Source organism: Hylaeus anthracinus, unplaced genomic scaffold (assembly GCF_026225885.1).
Source record: "Hylaeus anthracinus isolate JK02 unplaced genomic scaffold, UHH_iyHylAnth1.0_haploid 12002, whole genome shotgun sequence".
Lineage (NCBI taxonomy): Eukaryota > Metazoa > Arthropoda > Insecta > Hymenoptera > Colletidae > Hylaeus > Hylaeus anthracinus.
This window is the reverse complement of record NW_026534349.1, coordinates 10871205-10890572: the sequence shown is the minus strand read 5'-3', so window position 1 is coordinate 10890572 and position 19368 is coordinate 10871205. Positions and strand designations below refer to the sequence as shown.

Genomic DNA, 19368 nt, shown 5'->3' with positions numbered 1-19368 from the left:
TGTCGATGTGTTTGTCTCGTTTCCTTCTTTGGAAAATGTTCAAAAGAGGAAACAAGATTCAGATTTATTCGAAGGCTAGAGTCGGCTGTGAATGCTGTGATAAAGTACATCGTTCGATCGTAAACGAATTTGTCCATGAAACCATATATGATTGGATTACAAATAAAGCGACTAAATATCGCGTTCGAAGTCACATTTTTAATAATATTTATATTCTATCAGCTCTCGTTTTTTTTTCCTACATATTGTTTATGGTTGTTACGTTGAAAAAGAACAATCGAGTTAGTGGAGACAATCGAACGAAATGCGTTCATTGAAATCACGATTGGGTATTGTCATTGTTCCGTCGATAAGATAGACAAATTCTTGATCAGAGAGAAGAAGACGTACCGTAGAGAAATATAAGCTGTGGTCAATTGGTCGAACGATTGGTGATCGAGTGGTTTTACTGTTCCGTACAGTTCCGTAAATGCGGATGTGTGTCGGATCAAAGACGATTATTGTGCAAGTACCGAGTACTTCTCGAAACACGAAATCTGAAGGTCGATAATAAACCGTGGTTGAGACGAGTGGTGCGAGTTAACGGTCCCTTGGTGCTTTCGTCATGCTGTCAAAATTGATGAGGAAGACAGAGTTGACGGGAGATGCTCGCTGATATGGAGATTATCGAGAATCCTCTAGTCCGCGGGCCGCCTCTACTTAAAAGGTTTCCCGGAAGTTTTCACACGAGGAACACGCAAAAAGGTGCGAGTCGTCGGGCAACTTGCTGTCCTGTCGGCTTCCTAAAATTTTAACGTCGATATCATCTGATTCCCGACTTGACTCGCTCGTTTGTTTTCTATCTCACTTATCATCCTCGAAGGATACCGCAACACGTACCTAAATCAGTGTTATCCTCGCGTTGCGAGGTCCTTTTTTCGCGATGGCCTCGTCATCGAAGACTCCGTATCAAGAATTAATGGACATGGGCAAACGTGATGCAGCTGCTCGTATCTATGCAGAATGTAGCAGTAATCCAAACCGTAACACTAGTTGTCCACCTCATCTTAAAGGATTGTTAGATATACTCTTAGATCCTAGTACAGCCATCGATGAATGCGAAACCATTGACTGGTGTAAATGGTTGATGGCTGGTGGTCGTACTCCGGATGAATTTGCTAACGCAGGTATTGTACAAACTTTTTTCTTTTGATCACGAAAATGTTATAAATTTATCGTTAGCAATGTTATTGTATTAACCCTTGGAGGATATTTAACAAAATACATATAAATATTTTAGTGAGAATGTACGATAATGCTACAACATGTGGGCTGGTTTGGACTCCCAATTTTGTAGCATACCGTTGTCGTACTTGTGGTATATCGCCGTGTATGTCCCTGTGTACAGAATGCTTTAAAAGGGGCAATCACTATCGTCATGACTTTAATATGTTTCTCAGTCAAGCTGGAGGTGCATGCGATTGTGGTGATACATCGGTTATGAAAGAAACAGGGTAAGAATTTATATAATATATTAGGGTGGAATGATCTGAAATTATTTTTATCTATGAATGTATCATTTCTTGTCTTCATAGATTTTGCGACAGACATGGTCCAAAAGCTGCAGTTTGTAAATCTACTGCCCCTTCAGATTTATTGTGTGTAGCAGAAGCAATGATGCCTAGAATAATTCTTCGTTTTATTCAACATTTGCGCGATATCTGGTATTTTAAATATTTCTATATGTATTTTTAAAATTGTAAACATTGCACATTTCGTTTATAATAACTTTCTTTTCTGTTTATTTCAGTAAAGTTGACGGACCAGATTATAGAGTTGCTATCGAAGATGCAGATGGGTATTTAACCATGCTTCTTGACTTGAATAAAATGGGTGCATTAATGAGGAACGTTATTACATCGGCACTTACGAATCCGCAAAATTATAGAGATCTCATGAATCCGTCTGTCTCGACTGGACAGACAGAATACGATATTTATTGTCGGGATAGTAATAAAATATATCAAGATGCAGTGAACTCCTTACCAAATCCAGAACCACCTGATGAATACAAAGGTAAGCTTACGCGCATTCCGTCAACGTATATCGTTAATTTTTATGTGTATAACTAAAAAAGAATTAATATCTTATTTCTTGTTTCAGACTGTGCATCGTTACAAGAACATTTAGAACATACTACTTTCTTAGAAGAATTAGTGTTCTGGACGGTAGCTTACGAATTTCCGCAAAAATTAGTTTGTCTATTATTGAACATGCTACCGGACCCCGATTATAAGGAAGCACTTACTTGCGCATTTGTACTACATTACAGTAGAATTTCGATGATACTTGAACGTTCAACAGATCCTGATACTTTGAGCAACAGAGTAGTCCACGTTAGCGTACAGGTGAGAATCATAAATGAAGCAATATTTTCTCTCATAGAAAAAAATTTTTTCCACGCCTTTGTGTTTTATATTTCAGCTTTTTAGTAACGAAAGTTTAGCATTGAAAATGGTGGATAAATTAAAATTATTACACGTTATGGTTATTAGTTTGAAATACATGATGAATAAGATTCTAATTAAGAATACCTTACACGGTATGTACGTTTTATGGCTTTATAATACTGAGATGTACGAAATCTGAAATTATATACAATTACTTTCGTTTTCAGACGCAGACAAAAATTTTCACTTTGTAGTAGACTGTGGTCGACAAGTGATGAAAGAACATTGTTATTGGCCTCTTGTGTCAGACTTGAATAATGTTCTTTCACATAAGCCCGTAGCTGTTCGATTTATGAGCGACAATACACTTTTGGAAATGTGGTTCGAGTTCCTGTCCATGTTTCAAGGTATCGTCTACCTTTCATAAAACATAATTATTAATTGGCGAAAGAATATTTTAAAGCTGTTCGTTGTTTTTGTTATAGGAATGAATGTTAATCAACGAGAATTAAGACAACATATTGAATTCGAACCTAATACGTACTATGCAGCGTTCAGTGCCGAGCTGGAAGCCAGCGCGTATCCGATGTGGGCCTTGGTTTCCCATTTGCGTGGTCCTGAAAGTGCAACTCTTAGTAAGAGAGTGCTTACGTTTTGTCTTACCGCTTTGCAAGATTGGTTAGATGCTGTGAATTACACGCATCCAAACGAAGTAAGTAAATTTGGGTATATGGATGGCTTACGATCTATTATAATTAAACACATTTATCATTTTATTTCTAGTACATTAATTATTTAATAATTCAATCCTTGCCCATGTTTGTTTCAGAGTGATAGTTTGCAAGTATCGTTTCATCTACCACTTCATCGATATTTTGCTGTGTTTATGTGTCAAGCTATTCGTCAACAAGGAGCGACACTTAATGAATTGTTACCTTCTACTGATATGCTACATCTTTTAATGATGCATCCTTTACGAGTTCAGGTGAGTATACTTTTCTGTCTTTTGATATTCTTAGATTCCTTTGATCCGGGTCATAAAATGCATACTTATTTTTTAAGTAACGTTATTGAAAAGTATGTACAAAATATGCGTTTAATGTGTTCTTGTTTATATTTGGTTAATTATAAATCACAGGACTTTGAGAAGTCAGTTTATAAAATAATCAACTAATACAGATTAATGATATAAATTTCTACTTGCATGAATATTTAAAAATTTTATGAAGTAACTGGATATTTATAACCTAGCAAACCGTAGTTATTCGTGATTTTGACAAACAAATAGAAGATACGTGTCGAAGTTAATAGTATATTTTAATTTCAACTAAATGAAGTTTCAAATATCATATATATGCTAAGATGGCACAAAAATGAAAGAAACCAGAAATATTTGGTAAAAACTATTTAAAAGAAAAATTGTTACAAATTTCGCAAATGTTATAAATGTCTGTGGAAACGGAACACGAATAACATTGTCAAACATAAATCAATGAAAAAGGTATGAAAATGGAAATAATATATAAAAATAACATCAATATTCGCAATATCAATATTACGCTTATGTTACTAAATTTATAATGGTTTTAATTCACTAAGAATGGTGTACCAATAACCGGTTGTTCAGTTCCCAAATCAACTTGCAAATGCGGGCTAAAATCATATGTGATCAGTTTTAACGCCACGTATCCTCCAGACATGCTTCTGCCTTTATGAAATATTCCGGCACCCGCGATTGGCACCGGCGGATTTGATTCCACCCGTTGAACATCGATGAATGGTATCGTGTTTTGTGCAACATCCTCGGTACGACTACTTGGCGCAAAATTCAAATACTGATTTGGTTTTGAATCTGGCACTGTTGGTACAGAAAGACGAGTCGGTATATCGGCTTTTGCTAATTTCAGTTCATCTCTGCAAGTTAAAATAGCGGATAGAATAAATTGAACGAATAAACAAATTTGTCAAACAACGAAACAGGTTTACCTGTCAGTAGCGTCGTTAGCTATCCAGAAACTCTTTTCTAATGGTTTGTTTAGTTTTCCAGTTATGAAATCAAATGGTGACACCTTTATCTCTAAATTCAAGTGGCTTCCGAGCTTTCGAAATCTGACACCTAAAAAAGTCGACAATTGTTAATACAATTTTCACGATTAAAGTAAAAAGTGCAAGTTCGACATCATACACCTGTTAGAAGATGATCCTGAGCTGGTACCAAGTCGTCTAGATCTAAACCTCTTTCTTCCCAAGCTAAAGTGTGGTAATCAATGCCATTCTTTACATTCTTATCTAATATGTTGAAGGCCTCAATCGGTTTCCAGCTGACAGTTGTTTTATTGATGTTTCCACGTGGCAGTAGTTCACCTTCTTGTATTTCTATATGTATTACTTGATTCACTTTCTTGAATGCAATGCCTGTTATAACCCTGAAACGAACAGCGTATTGTTATTAATGGAATCAACAATTTTTACTAAATCTCATTAAATTCTTCGTAACGTTTACTTATTATTCGCCACATCGGAATGGACACTTTGCAAACTGACATATCGATCAGACTTCGCGGTATGATCGTCGCAATAACAGAAACAATAACTGCAGTGCCAGAACAACCAACGCCACCAGCTTTCGACTTTAGTGTATCCATTCTTGCAGTAGCCCTTCTGTCCGTATACGATACCGTTTTCGTATTGTACACGTTCATATCTTCGGTCATAGTTTCTGTCCTAAAAATGTACGAAATGTATTTACGCACGGTATTCGCCTTACGTCGTTTAACGTAAAACAAAATTCAATTTACCGAGGAACAAACCCACATGTCGGAGTCGACGTATTCGCATTCTAATATTTTACCATTACATTGTCGTTGTTTAGCACAGTATTGATCTTTATAACATCCTTGCACTTTCGCGTACGAATAATAAGCACAATTTTGACGGCAAGATGATTCACGATTCAGATCTACTTCGTTTACTATGTATCCTTGAAACAGATCAATGAACTTTGTGTACGTTTCATCTGAAAAATGAATTCGCACGATCATAATCATTGGCGCGAGAGTGCGTAAACACACAAATTTACCTAATTCTTGTTTTCTCGCGTCGCATTTCCAAAGATCTCTAGGAGCAAAGGCCATAGCAGTTTTCACAGCTCTTACGGTTTCGGATGTTCTCGTCGCGTATTGTTGCGTTACTAGATCCATCTCGTCCGTGAAGTTAGACCCTAGATTAAATTTGTAAAAATATTTATCGCTTTCTGACATAGGAAAAGGTATATTAATGTACATTCTTAGAATTATCCACGGCGCCTTTGTCAAAGTCACCGATAGTTTATTTAAACGAAAAATAATTGAATAAGATATAAGAAAATGACAGCGAATTATACAGCTTACGCTCGATAATTGCTATACCTGGATTATAGACTCGTAGCAACATGTAAGAGAATTGTATCATGCTGTACCCTTTAATTTCCGTGAGAGTGACCGTGTTATATAGATTGTAGAGTAATTGTTGCAACGACTGTTGTTCGTTGCAAATTAACGAGGATGAATCCTGCACGTGCAAAATATAAATTCGATCAGTAATTGCGTATATACAGGAGGTGTCGCTAAATATCGTTTACTCGAGAGAAAAAAGAAACCGTCCGTTGTACATGAATACTATTAGAAATTTTGTCATTGTTGCTATTGTTGTACCTTGTAAGCTTTAACGAACAATTTGTCGTGTATTATGAAGTCGGTTACACGAGACAGCGCGTTTATTATCGATGCGTTTGGATCGTGTAAAATAGTTTCGGAGAAATCTGCTAGTCTCTGAACATCAAGGGGCGCGGTATGGTTCAAAATTTCACTTTGCATTTGCCTGAAAACTTTGTACAGCCCGTCGATGCTTTTCAATTCGTTTTCAGTTCGAGCCCATAGCAGAATCGAACTCAACGGATTCAAGTATTCGTAACCACCGCTTGGAAACTTTTGTTCCAGCTCGTTCCCAAAGGTCTTGTAACTCTTTATAAGACTGAAATACTTTTCGTCTTCGAATCCTACGACCCCGAAGCTCGCCTGCGATAAATCTCTTTCTAACGTTTCTTGCAGTCGAAGGAGTTTGTATCTCATTTCATCAATTATCGTGGCATCCTTATTCAAAGCACATTTTACTCTCCATACTATCGAGAGAAAAAGCAGGCAGGGGATAAATTTCGTTTTCTTCATTTTTTTTTTTTTTTTTTTTTTTTTTTTTATATATATATATATATATTTATTTATCTTTCGATGCGCCTTCGGTTTTGTTTATATTCTATTTAATTACACACGGAGAGAGGTGGAGTCTCTATTTCCGATCCGTTACATCCTGCGATACCTACGTGTGCATATGTAGGTTACAAGATTTGTGTGATAACGTATATGCAATTTTTATTCTCTCAGGTTTCAATTCGCGGCTGAATAACACTGTCCAACAAATTTAATCTTTTTTTTAAATTCCGCGATATCCACTAGGTGATTCTTATAGGGTTCCTATTCCTAAATACGAATCTGAAAGTGAAATATGCTCCATCGTCCTTAGTTTTCGAGAAATTCGAGATTTTGTAAATACGGTCGATTTTTAGAGAAAACGTAGTACTACTTGCGACCTGGGTGAACAACTTTTCATTAATATTCAGTATAATTATAGATAGATGGTACAATACAGATTTATTTACGTGGAAGAATGTAAAAGCAAAGTTTGAACGTATTTAGGAAGATCAATATTGGAAACAATTGGCTTGCAACCATTATAATACCCTTGGTAAACGTTTTTATGCCTCCCGGTACGTTATACATATAATATTCGGTATACATACAGATAGCTTACAAACACATGTAAAGCGAGCTTGATATAAGGGTCGAATACGTTGATTATCTTAAAACTAGATACCTCGGTAGTCAAATTGAAACGACATCGCGTGTCTCATTCGTGGAAAAGATAACGAAAGCGTCATTTAGTTCGCACGATTGTAATTTACGCTGCACATAGATTGGTCCTTGATTAATGCCCTTTCCCTGGATTATATTTAATTTATTTACAATGAGTCACATCCGCGTGTAATGATTAACACTTCCGGTCGTTTAGAGCTTTTCATCCGTATCACTATTTTGCGAATTTCTGTATAGAGTATTTTCTAACATTTTCGTGGAAATGTTTAGGAAGCAACGTTTCTCGAAAAGAATTGAAAAATAGTACGGTCAAAGTTCTGTTTTCAATTGATCGCGGTTTAAAAACTTCTTCCTATCGATATCGCTAAATGTCTAAGTTCATAACTACGCAATTACATGCGACCTGTACGAGATATTTACTCTAAAGAACGTAAATGATTGAACAAAAATTAGTTCGATCGTATTAGGAGTCCTACCTAAGGTTTCTTTTATGTACAGTGCGATCTTATTAAGCAGACTTTTTACACGGTCTTATTTCATTTAGAAAAGCCACACTTTTTAAATAATAATTCATTTCTGTAATATAGTATTAGGTTGTCTCAAAAGTTTCTTTCGCTTTATTAACACGTTGCCTGCCAAACGAATATTCTTGAAAATTTCTGCTAAGATTGAATATTATTTAGACTATCGGAGTCTAGGTAATGAAACATTTATCGTGGTATTCAGTTTTGTAATTACATCAAAATTCAAGAATTTCATTTAGATTCATCTCCTGTGACGTCCAACTTTCAGAATTGATCTTTTTAGTTCTTGAGTGAAAAACACTGTCACCCATATATGGGTGACATGGCGATCAACGTGTTAATAAGTAATACATGCACAATATTTTATGTTTTATGTTACATTACTGAATTGTGCACGATTCATTTTGCTCCATTACTGTTACAACATGAATATCTATGAAATTAGATTATCTATTTATATAAACACGACCACAGAAAATAATTGAGTGCAACTCGCGAAAGAATCTTTCGGGACAACCTAACATTTTAAAGAAGGATGTTCTTTATAATCTTCGCGATCAAGGGTACATGTTACTCAATTCATCAATTACGTCGAATAATTACTATCGACGAAAACGTAACAAGTGCGTGCTATACGCGAAATATTTTCGAATTACTCGTGTTTACATAGGATAGACTTTGTCCACGTAAACAGTCATACGGCACAAAAAAAACGATGGAAGAAACTTTGAGGTAGTACTGTTATTCCAGCGCGATATCTCGGGACAAGATCTCTCGAAACTATCTGTTGAATTCAACGATATTTATACGATAATAGATTCGTCGAGAACCCAAGAAAAATTTATTTGCTTCGTCAACCCATATTGTTAAAGCATACTGTCAAAAGCTTTCACTGTAAACGAGCGCAGAGCAGTGTTTCGAAGTATATGGATCACAGGAGGACAATGGGGTCAATCGAAACCGTTTCGATGACGATAAACAATAATTGGAACCTGAGAGAATATCGTAGCAGAATTCCTCTTACGTTGATTACTATTTGAAAGTTCTTTAGCTGCAAACTGTAACTCGAGTTGTTCGAATCCCTGTCACGATATGCACTGTTGCACAAACATTCGTTCTCGGTGATCGTTTCTCGGAACTGTATTGCCGAGCGTGCTTTTCATACGACGAAAGAAAGCAGCGAGACGAACACTTTTCTCGGTTGCTCAGACACAACTGAGAATTTCGCATCGTTCTCCCGTCATTTTGCTCGATGTTCCCTTCCCTCTTGCCCTAAAGAGTCGTTTAATGGCGCATACGTATCTCTGCGCATGCTCCTCTTCATTCTTATTCTCCTTGACGTTTATACAAAGTGCATTGCATCGCCGAGAAAAACATTCTCCGCCGACTCTTCGAACGAGATCTCAGTTCATGTGGAGCATAAAAAAATATCCTACCTAACTATAAACGTTCCTTTACGAAAATTATTTCGTAACGTTTCCTATCAACGACTCTTATCAAATACTCATTATCTTCCATGAGAAAAAAAAACAGGAAATATGTAATTTTTATAGTAGTTTGGTACAGATAGAATTGTACGCGAAATAGTGTTTCTTCCGTATCGCGCTTATTGTTTCCTTTGTCGAATTTATCATGTACCGCGAGATAATCGGCACAATACGTACAAAAGAAACTCCAGACGAACATGCATCGCGAAGATTTCGAATTGTCGATGTATTCTTATTTGTCAAAATTAATCTTGACCTTACTATGTTATGCGTTAAATTATCAGCTAATTTTTTTTACACACCGTTCGTGAAACAAGATATATTAATTCGAAGTACCGTGAACAATACAGGGTGTCTCAAAAATATTGTAACACCTTAAAAGGGGTTGTTCAGGAGGTGATTTGAAACAACTTTTTCCTTAGCGAAAATGTTGTCCGAGGCTTCGTTGAGGAGATATTAATAAAAAAAACCCGACCAATCAGAGCGTGAGTATGCCGGTTGAGCGTAGGCTACACGATAGGCAGCCGCGCTCATACGCTACCGCGAGCGCTCCAACGGTATACGCGCGATCTGATTGGTCGGGGTTTTCTGTTAATATCTGCTTAACGAAGTCTCGGACAACATTTTCGCTAAGGAAAAAGTTGTTTCAAATCACCTCCCGAACCACTCCTTTCAAGGTGTTACAACATTTTTGGGACACCCTGTATTGAGAACGGACCATTTGATAGTTTAATTTGTTACTGCTTTATCGCTATATCAACGTTACTATAGAGCTTGTAAAACGCGTAACGCCGGATGTCACTTGATCACTACGATAATAACCCGCACCTAATACTTCTGTCACGATATGACTTTTGTTACGAGATTCCAATAGCAGACATTCTTGTCTCGAAGATATCCTCGATCGAAAATGTTTATCATCGACAACTTGAAAGATTCGTAGATTTATTTCACGTGTAAATGTAAAGTTAGAGAATTGAAACGATACTCGGGGGAAAAAGTACGAAATGAAAAATATTTGAAGTATCGTCGTTACTTACTCTCATCTGTTTCGACAATAGCACAAGAATACTTGTGGTGAAGGATTCTTCGGACCAAGGAACAACGATTCGATGTATACTCTTCAAAAGATCTGGAAGAGCGCCTGATCTGGAAGAGACACACGTCCTCGCGAAATCTTCCAACGTGTATCTCTCGTATTTCCTTTGTGACTCGACGTAGGTCAAAAAATTCTTATACAAATCGTTGATTTGGCCCAGATATTGATCGACCGTACGTAATTTATGATCCAGCCTTTCTTCCAAGGGTAAATCCGTTAGAAGTTTAGCCATAATCGTGTCGATGCGTATTTCCATTTTGTCTTGGTAATTGTCGATTTTTTCTGATACTTCCGATATCTGTCTCGCTATTTCTTTCTCCATTCTACGAACGAACGGGTAACTGAGGTCCTCATCTCCAGGATTTCTGGGACGTATTAATTCCCATGATTCAAGAATGTCCATCAATACTTCGCCTCCGAATCTTAACGTGTCTCTTGCATCTATAATATTGCTCAAATCGAATCCGTTTATAGACTGTCCTAGACTAAGTAGGAAACATAAGCAAACTATTTTTGAATTAATTGCGATCATCTTCACTCAGTCGAATTTCAAACTTGCAAGCGAAACAAGTTTTAGGTAGAAAGTAAACCGCGGTATTGGCACATGTATCACTGGTCGAGTCCTGTTCAGCTTCTTTTTTCCTTTCTTGGCCGATCGTTGTCTTCTCCTTGTTAATAGCGCGAGTCAGAAAGAGTTATGGAGAGAGCAACAAACATCGTCAAAGAGTTGTTAAGATCGATCACGCGTGGAACAATCGAGTTCAGCTCTTCCAAAACTGAGTATCTGGTCCTCGTTCATTGAAGGTTAAGCTCGGTTGAGCCGTTACGAACTGACAACACAGCGGTTTGTAATGTTTCCCAGTGTCGGGATTGGTCGACTTCGTGGGGGGAATGCTATGACACCACAGTAAAAGTCACACAGAGGAAACACAATGTCCAGATATTTCAGAATTCATGATTCATATTTTCCCTCCCCTATGCGTAGCTTATTGTTCATGAGCATGTATACTATTGGATTCCTAAACTTTTAACTTGCATTTTCGGACTTTTCAGGTCAAAAACTACAAGATTTAATAACTTTTAACAAGAAAAGAAAAAATGGGCCTCTGAGACAAAGTTCAGCCATATTATTTCATTTTTCATACGATTATATTATATCTGATCTAAACTGATAAATGTATCAATAATACAAATTTTCCTCTATACATACACCCATTCCTTTCTCTAACGATCCTTAAATATTCTAACTATATGCAAGTTATCGAAATTTTTGTTATCCTATTCTTAACATCGTCTTATAATAATTACTAATCAAATTTCGGTCGCGATAAGACACGGCAGAAGTGAAAATTACGTCAGGCGCCAAACTGTTTTGTTTTCAAAAGTACCGTTACATACTCACGTATCGTCCATCCGTTGAAAGATAATGTCTGTAGATACTTTTAAATTTATCCTATCGATTTCTTTACTTCAAAAATTATGTTTAACGAGTATGTTTATTCAGGTTGCCTGTTTTGAAGTTTTGAATGGATTGTGGGTCCGTAATGGACTTCAAATAAAAGGTCAAGCTATGACATATATACAGTGCAATTTTTGCAATTCTATGGTGGACGCAGATCTTTATTTGTTGCAAGTTTGCGCGACTAAATTACAACCTGATGTCTTTCTAAACACCGTTATCGAAAAGTAAGCTTACGATATACATATTATAATAAATCTATTTCTTTGTTTCATTGGTTTCATGCTTAAAATAATAACTGATGATTGTTTTAGGTTTCATGTAAAGGAATGGATGAGCTTTTGTTTATATCATACACGACAAAATGAATATCTAGAAGGAGAACACGATACTCCTATGTTGGAAAGTTGCTTAACATTTCTGGCTACATTGGTTAACGTTCGAACAAATTTAGGGTTGTCTGATCCTGAAATGTCATGTTTGGAACTAGTTACTTTATTATGTATGGGGGACAAGACCCATAGTCAGTTAATGGAGTTGATGCCTGAACGCTGTGGCACCCCGCAAAATAGAGATTTTGAATCTGTTTTGGCCGATGTACGTAGTATTTCTTTCGTGTATTTCAAATGTATATCTCTAAATAAATATAAAATTTCACTTATACGATACGGTTACAGATAGCGCAGTATAGAGCTCCAAATTTAGAAGCTAGCGGTAACATGCAACAGGGAATGTACGGCCCTAAACCACGCGTGTGGGATGAATTATTTGATCCTTTGCATGTTTTATTAAGGGCAGTGCATAGGAGAGATTTTCAGATATCGATGGATCGTTTTACGGAATAGTGAGTGATAAATCTTATCGAAATAATCCAATTTCTTAAGGAACAAAAAGTATTCATGCATTTTTGTAAATTCGAAATGTATTTCGTCGTTACATACAAGTTTTCAAATTTGTAGCGTCAAACAATCGGGCAAGTTAAAAAACAGTGCAACAGCATGGCCACCATTTAGACATCCTGCTCCTGTTTCACCTGATTACGACGATCCACGGTGTGTGTTACGCACCAAAGTTTTTCATGCTATGATTTTAATAATTCTTTACAAGGCTGTGTATGGACATAATATATCAGAGCATGTCATGGCACTGACTATTTACTTATTAGAGATGGCAGTAATTACTGCGGAAGTACCTGACAAATCTGTAAGTAACGAATATTTTCTTTTATGTTTAATTATTTTAACTGTATTTTCTTCTTTTATTTTATTAGACGAATCCTTTGTGTCAGTACAACAGCGACACGTCGTCTCGCGTAATAAAAGATATGGATTTGTCTAGTTGGTATACAAGTGATAATTTGTCTGAAAATCTTAGGACGGTAATACCTCAAGTTATTAAAGTTCAAGAATCAGAACCAAGTAGTTCAGACAGTACGTAAAATCATCACTTACTCTGTTTGTTGCTTGTTTCGAATTTAATTGTCTTATACTCATCTTTCTTTAGGTGAACTGGAATGGGAAATTCAAGGTGAGATGACAGAAGTAGCAACTTCGCTTATGTTAAATGATGAAGGCTCCTTAGAAGTTCTGTCTCTTCCATCTTTACCTTCTTTACCAGCTTTACCTGCAACAAATGGTGGGTTCTAACTTTTTATTTTTCATATCATCACACATTTTAGTTTATTTATGTATAAGCTACAAAGGGACTATATTTTTTATATAAATTATGATACAGTTAAAATATTTTTGATCACAAAAAAAAATATTTATCGATCAGATTTAATATTGTAAAATGTAATATGCAATGACATAGTATTTTTTTTTTCTTTTTTTTTTACTATTTTATAGCACGTTTTCATATGACTATTGTACCTGAAGGTGAAATTGTTGCTATATCAGATAGTAATACCGACGATGAGTTATTACCTCTACAAAGAGCTTTGCCACCATCTACAGAAGAAACCATGGCTGTAGCACTTGAACAAGCTCCTTCATCGAACAGTATGTTATCTGTACTCGTTTTTTCTTAACTGTGGTTATATCCTTATTTTCAATATTGTACATATTATACAGAAACTCTGTTAATATTTATGAATTGTACATAGATATGGTCAGTGGACAACGTGCTATATCACCTGAGCCTCCACGGCTTGCTATTATGGCTGGGAATGAAATTGTTCCTGCTCAAACGGTGTATTCGAGACTAAGTACTTCCGGAATAACAACAACGACGGAAATCGTTCCATCTACATCAAATTCTCACAAACACTTCAAGAGAAGAGAACTTCTGGTAATAATTAACATTTATTTACGTTATACTATGTATTTTTTTATAATGTTTTCGCTTCGATTCATAACTTCACGATCTTTTCTTTTTTAGAGCGGGCAAATGCAACCAAAAACAGTGAAAGTAGGCGAGAGTATAATTTCGTTACTGTTGAGGTTACACTCGCAATTGTCAGGTGTTCCAGATAGTTATAATCCAGATCAAAGTGCAACAGCGGATAACGAAGCTAGTAGTAGTTCAGCTGCTACGCAACCTAAAGAGTCAAGGATCGGTGACGGCCCATACTTTATCGCGCAGCTTCTTAATAAAATAGCAAATCTAGATCCCATGTGCAAAGATACTATTGTTGATACTAGAAACAAGCTATGGCTCCCTATGCAGGAGTGCGAGGATAAACAACGCGAGAGGGAGCATCGGGAAAGAGAAGAGAGACGGAGACGGGCGAAAGAAAGGCAGCAGAAACTTATGGCTGAATTTGCCGATAAGCAAAAACAGTTTATGGAGAAAGCGATGAAAACAGGTAAAATAAATATGGAAATTGAATAAATAAAGCTCATAACTTAAAACAAAACTTACAACTTCCAGATGAAGCAGGAGTGTCTGGTATGGATTGGGATCAGGACGACAATACAACCAAATTAACTAGCAAGAAGGAATATGATTGTGTTATTTGCAATCAAACTACTCCCAGTAGTGAACACGCACCTATGGGTCTTGTTGTATTAGTTCAGGTAGTAGATAAATACCTTCATTCGATACTAAATTCTTCTTATGAAATTAGCGTAGTACTACTTTATATATTCTGTTTTTTTTTTAAGGCAACAAGTATTACCGGACATGAGCGACAACAAACAGAACGACTGGTCCTACCTACGTCTGATGATGATCCGCCTATACCAAAGGGTGACACGCGTGGTGCCCACTTTGATCGAACAATGGAGGAAATGACAAACCATTTCGAAACTGTAAACACTTTGATCTGACTTTGTGAAGTTAGAGATGGCGATAAAGCAAGTTATGTAATCTTAATTTAATCATTATAGGTTTCGTGGGCGTTGGCTGTTAACTTGGGCTGGGAAGGTGGCGTTCATGTACAAACGTGCGGACACCACTTGCATCTAGATTGTTTAAAGTCATATTTACAGTCTCTTCGTAACCAGCAAAGACACACTCTTGCAGTGGACAGCGGCGAATATCTCTGTCCACTTTGCCGACAGTTAGCTAATTCCGTTCTTCCTCTTTTTCCGAAATATGAAGAATGCGCGGCAGTGGTGCAGTCTCGTCATGCCTCCTTTTCTACAATACTCTCGGAGCTGAACAATTTTCTGAGAGAGATACGACGAAATCCAGTATGTTTTCGAAATTTCGATTAGGATTAAGTTTCAGGTTTTTCGATGATTAAACACGTTACGTTTATTATTTAGGTCTCGAGAAATTTGGCTGTGGCAATGGGAAAAGTCATGGAGGATATGACGAATTGCACATACTTAAAATATAAGCAAAAGAACTGTTCTCCTAGTCACCGAAGCTTGTTCCTTTTTGTAACTTCTGTAGCTCGAACTAATTTTGAAGTTGAACTCGTTCAACGCGGTGGATCGTTGTGCATCCCCTCACCCACTACGATACCTTTGACACCAAAACGTGATTGTATTGGTAAATTACTTTCAATTATGTACTTCAATTTGTATTACATGTATTAACTACATTGCCAGTGATACCCAAGCGAGTAATACATTGTCTAATTTATATTTGAAAACATAACCTTACTTTCAGTTGCACTTCTTCATGTTTTGGCAATGCATACGAGGATACTGACAGCGTGGCCAGTACATCGCACTTGGCAAGAGCTCTGTGGGATTCCCGCCGAACCTGTCACTCCACTCGCTCTGACACGCCACGAGAGAGAAATCCCTTTGCTTTTGAGAGATCCGACTGCTCTTCTTATACAGTTCATATTATTACTACCCCTACATTTGGATCAAAGTATGCCCATGTCTATACATATATATATGAATTCACTTTGAAGAAGTTCGTAACTCTTTACATAACCAAACAACAATTCTTTTCAGCGTATTTCTTTAGTGTGATAAAAGTAATGTACAACTTATTGTACTATCAAGTGATATTACAAATAAGTTGTGGTTTCACGCCTGCAGAAAGAAATACAATTTTGAGGAGAGCCCAATACGGCGAACGGCCTTCTACGTCTTCGGAAATTATACTCTCTAGAATCATCGAATACTTCAATAAAAGTGAACTTTACCGCACAGAAGATGGTACGTACAAGCCATCTACTTCGTCGTCTACATCGTACGCAACAATTAAAATGCACATAATCGAGAAGCAGGTCAGTGTAAACAGTTGATAATTTAATTATAGTTATTAGGAAAACTGGGTCGTATTAATACAGAAATTATGTTATTTCAGATACAATCGTTGTGCTTACCATTCTTACGAGTAGCTGCATTACTTCGCTACCATTTGTACGAACAACCTTTACCCTTAATTACAGCACCACAGACTGAATTCATGATATTAGTTTATTATTTGGAATTAGTTTCGGAAGACATGGATTGGAATGTCTATCATACAGCGGTAACTTTGAACTGGAAAGATAGCGAAGCAAGTGTTTCGGTACCACGTCTATGGTGTGATCAGATTCTCGCTTTTGCGAATCGAACTAACGCAGCGAGAAATTTGATTCTGGAACAACACATATCGTGGCAGGTACCGAAGTTACTCAGTCTTCCTAGAGAATACGATAAAATTTTTACGGTAAGAACTACTTACAGTATACGTTACTATTTAAATATTTTTTTTTATTTTTGTTTGATTTTGATTAATCACTGTTTTTTTCTTTATATTTTACAGTACTACCATAAACGACAATGCCGTCAATGTCATTCAATTCCACATGAGATTAGCATCTGTTTGTTGTGTGGCACCATTGTTTGCTTAAAACAAAGCTGTTGTAAACAGATGAACGTTTGCGAAGCTGTTCAAGTAAGTTTTATATAGGAATATTTCTTTATTCTTGTTTCCTTCTTATTGAACAACTTTTAATTAGAGACCACGGTTTTGAACGTGTATTTAGATATCCGGGTGTCCGCGTATTTCGATACCCGTGAAATAGGGATCTCTACTTTTAATTGTACGAATATAATTGCATTTTGCAGCATTCAATCGATTGCGGCGCTGGAACTGGTATATATCTGGTAGTAACATCGACTTATATTATTGTAATTCGAGGTCGACGAGCCTGTTTATGGGGCTCTTTGTATCTCGACGATTTTGAAGAGGAAGATAGAGATCTGAAGTACGTAATTTATCTTCAGCAGTACACTTTCCCTTTTTAAGATTCAAAAACAGTGTTTAATGTATTGATATTTTCATTACAGACGCGGGAAACCTTTGTACCTAAGTCAAGACAGATACCAATTATTGGAACAGCAGTGGCTAGCGCATAGGTTTGATCACACGAAAAAAACATGGGTATGGCATCGTGATTCACTGTAACAGTTCTAGGGCGTTATAAACCGATTATTTTTTAAACAAGTTGAAGACTTTCAACATGTTTATTCCCATACAATGCCTCGCCAAAAAATAACAGCGCTTTAAGAATTAACAGATCGCTCGAATACTGTATGGATATTATATTTATTACGATGCAAGTAAGTAGACTTAATATTGAATGAAAGTATTATAAACAAAAAACGAGCTGAGAGCTGAACTAAAATTGTTTATAGTCACAACACCTGAAAGATTATATCTGAAAAAATGTATGTTTTGAATTAAACCTTGTACATTTTATTTAAGAAAAAAAATATATAAATATATATATAAATATATATATTACGTCCTTTAAAAAAAAAGTACTTATCTAGTGAGTAGCATTTGTACTTTAGAGACGGAAACGATTTAATTCGTTAGTCGAAATTTTTGGTTATGCTAGAAAGTGAATAAGTTATGTTTTCGAAAATAATTAATTTCTTATTATTAATGAAATTTCCTTGTTGAGGTGGATTAAGTTTAGTGTGTGCCTTTTTAAAAGAAAAATACAAAAAGATAATCCGTTACGTCCTATAATTTATTACTGTAATTACTTTACCGATTATTAAAAATCTATATTTCAAAAGCATATTTTGTATTTAGATTATTCAGAAATAGAATTTTCTAGTTTACCATAGTTTAATCATCATAAACTGAAAAGTGCAAAGTGCGTTATACTAGATTTGTAAATACGACAAAATCAAAGACTGATGTCTTTATTGTAGGAACTCTGTTTCTGAATAAGTTTAGTAACAAATCGAGCTCGATACTAAAATCTCTGTATAATTTATCTGTAGTATCTCACTTAAAAGAACTCTAAATCGTTCTGGCAAACCTATAAGAATGATTACGACTGTTTACGAATTGCTAGCTACAAGGTGAAGGGAAAAATTTCATGTACACATATAACATTGGCAGAAATATTGTTCTAGTAAGAAACAATTGTACAGCGATGTTTTAGTCGTAACAAGATCGGCGTGCAAATTACGTTCAGCATATCGAATTAAGATCTTTTCGATTATTAATAAATGACCAGAGTCAGGCAGTGTAGTAATAAGCAAGATCGTTAACACCGCATAACTATTATTGTAAAATTTCCTCTTGTAAAAATAGCTTTTGTTTCAATTTCATAATGCGAATTCTTTTACAGCAGTTTATAAGAGACTGTTAGTCAATATGTCGCGGATCAATGAACTTGCGATTCAGACAATATTTGATGCATTATTTTTCTGTATGCATATTATGGGCTGTGTATATTAAACTATATAAATTCATTTTATCGAACGAACTATTTATCTACTCGCTGAATTTTTTCGCACCGGTGCATAAATACCAATTAAGACATTGAAATGTAGCAAATAAGTTGTTATTGCTTCAGAAGCAAATTTATGCAAACATTAATGCAACTAAAAATTTCCCTTTTGAAACTTTGCTCTCAAATAATTTTTTGATACTCACTAAAACGGTGTTTTTATAACACACACTTTCTGTTGAAGAATTTTGATTTTTGTGATACTACCAATTATTGAGGCAGAAAATTGCTTCGTCTAGACGTAGATCACTAAATATGTAAATATGTAATAATGATAGGACGCCACACAGTACGATTATTAGTTCAAGCAAGATAA

General features: G+C 36.0%; 2 protein-coding genes across 3 annotated transcripts; one reads left to right on the top strand and one right to left on the bottom strand.

Moving 5' to 3' along the window:
- The first annotated feature begins 251 nt into the window (after positions 1-251).
- On the top strand, positions 252-19028 carry LOC128892038 (E3 ubiquitin-protein ligase Ubr3). Its single transcript, XM_054152082.1, has 28 exons — positions 252-1166; positions 1280-1493; positions 1575-1703; positions 1790-2055; positions 2143-2387; positions 2464-2581; positions 2657-2836; positions 2915-3141; positions 3259-3414; positions 11951-12132; positions 12220-12502; positions 12583-12749; positions 12865-13108; positions 13176-13335; positions 13409-13540; positions 13753-13905; positions 14010-14194; positions 14285-14711; positions 14777-14922; positions 15010-15156; positions 15235-15540; positions 15616-15844; positions 15965-16174; positions 16261-16538; positions 16619-16966; positions 17063-17194; positions 17368-17507; positions 17590-19028. The coding sequence occupies exons 1-28, from the start codon at positions 923-925 to the stop codon at positions 17705-17707; spliced, it is 5766 nt and encodes a 1921-aa protein (XP_054008057.1). The 5' UTR covers positions 252-922; the 3' UTR covers positions 17708-19028.
- LOC128892046 (uncharacterized) lies at positions 3521-11264 on the bottom strand. 2 transcript variants are annotated; one of them, XM_054152116.1, is made up of 9 exons: positions 8885-9077; positions 6122-6782; positions 5837-5978; positions 5509-5649; positions 5228-5445; positions 4933-5153; positions 4617-4855; positions 4416-4545; positions 3521-4343 (listed from the first exon to the last, which is right to left on the bottom strand). In XM_054152116.1, exons 2-9 carry the CDS (start codon positions 6632-6634, stop codon positions 4016-4018), a joined length of 1932 nt encoding a protein of 643 aa, XP_054008091.1. In that variant the 5' UTR covers positions 6635-6782; positions 8885-9077; the 3' UTR covers positions 3521-4015. The 2 variants fall into 2 exon arrangements, with proteins under 2 accessions (XP_054008091.1, XP_054008089.1); XM_054152114.1 differs by lacking the exons at positions 6122-6782; positions 8885-9077 and adding an exon at positions 10388-11264.
- Positions 19029-19368: the final 340 nt, after the last annotated feature.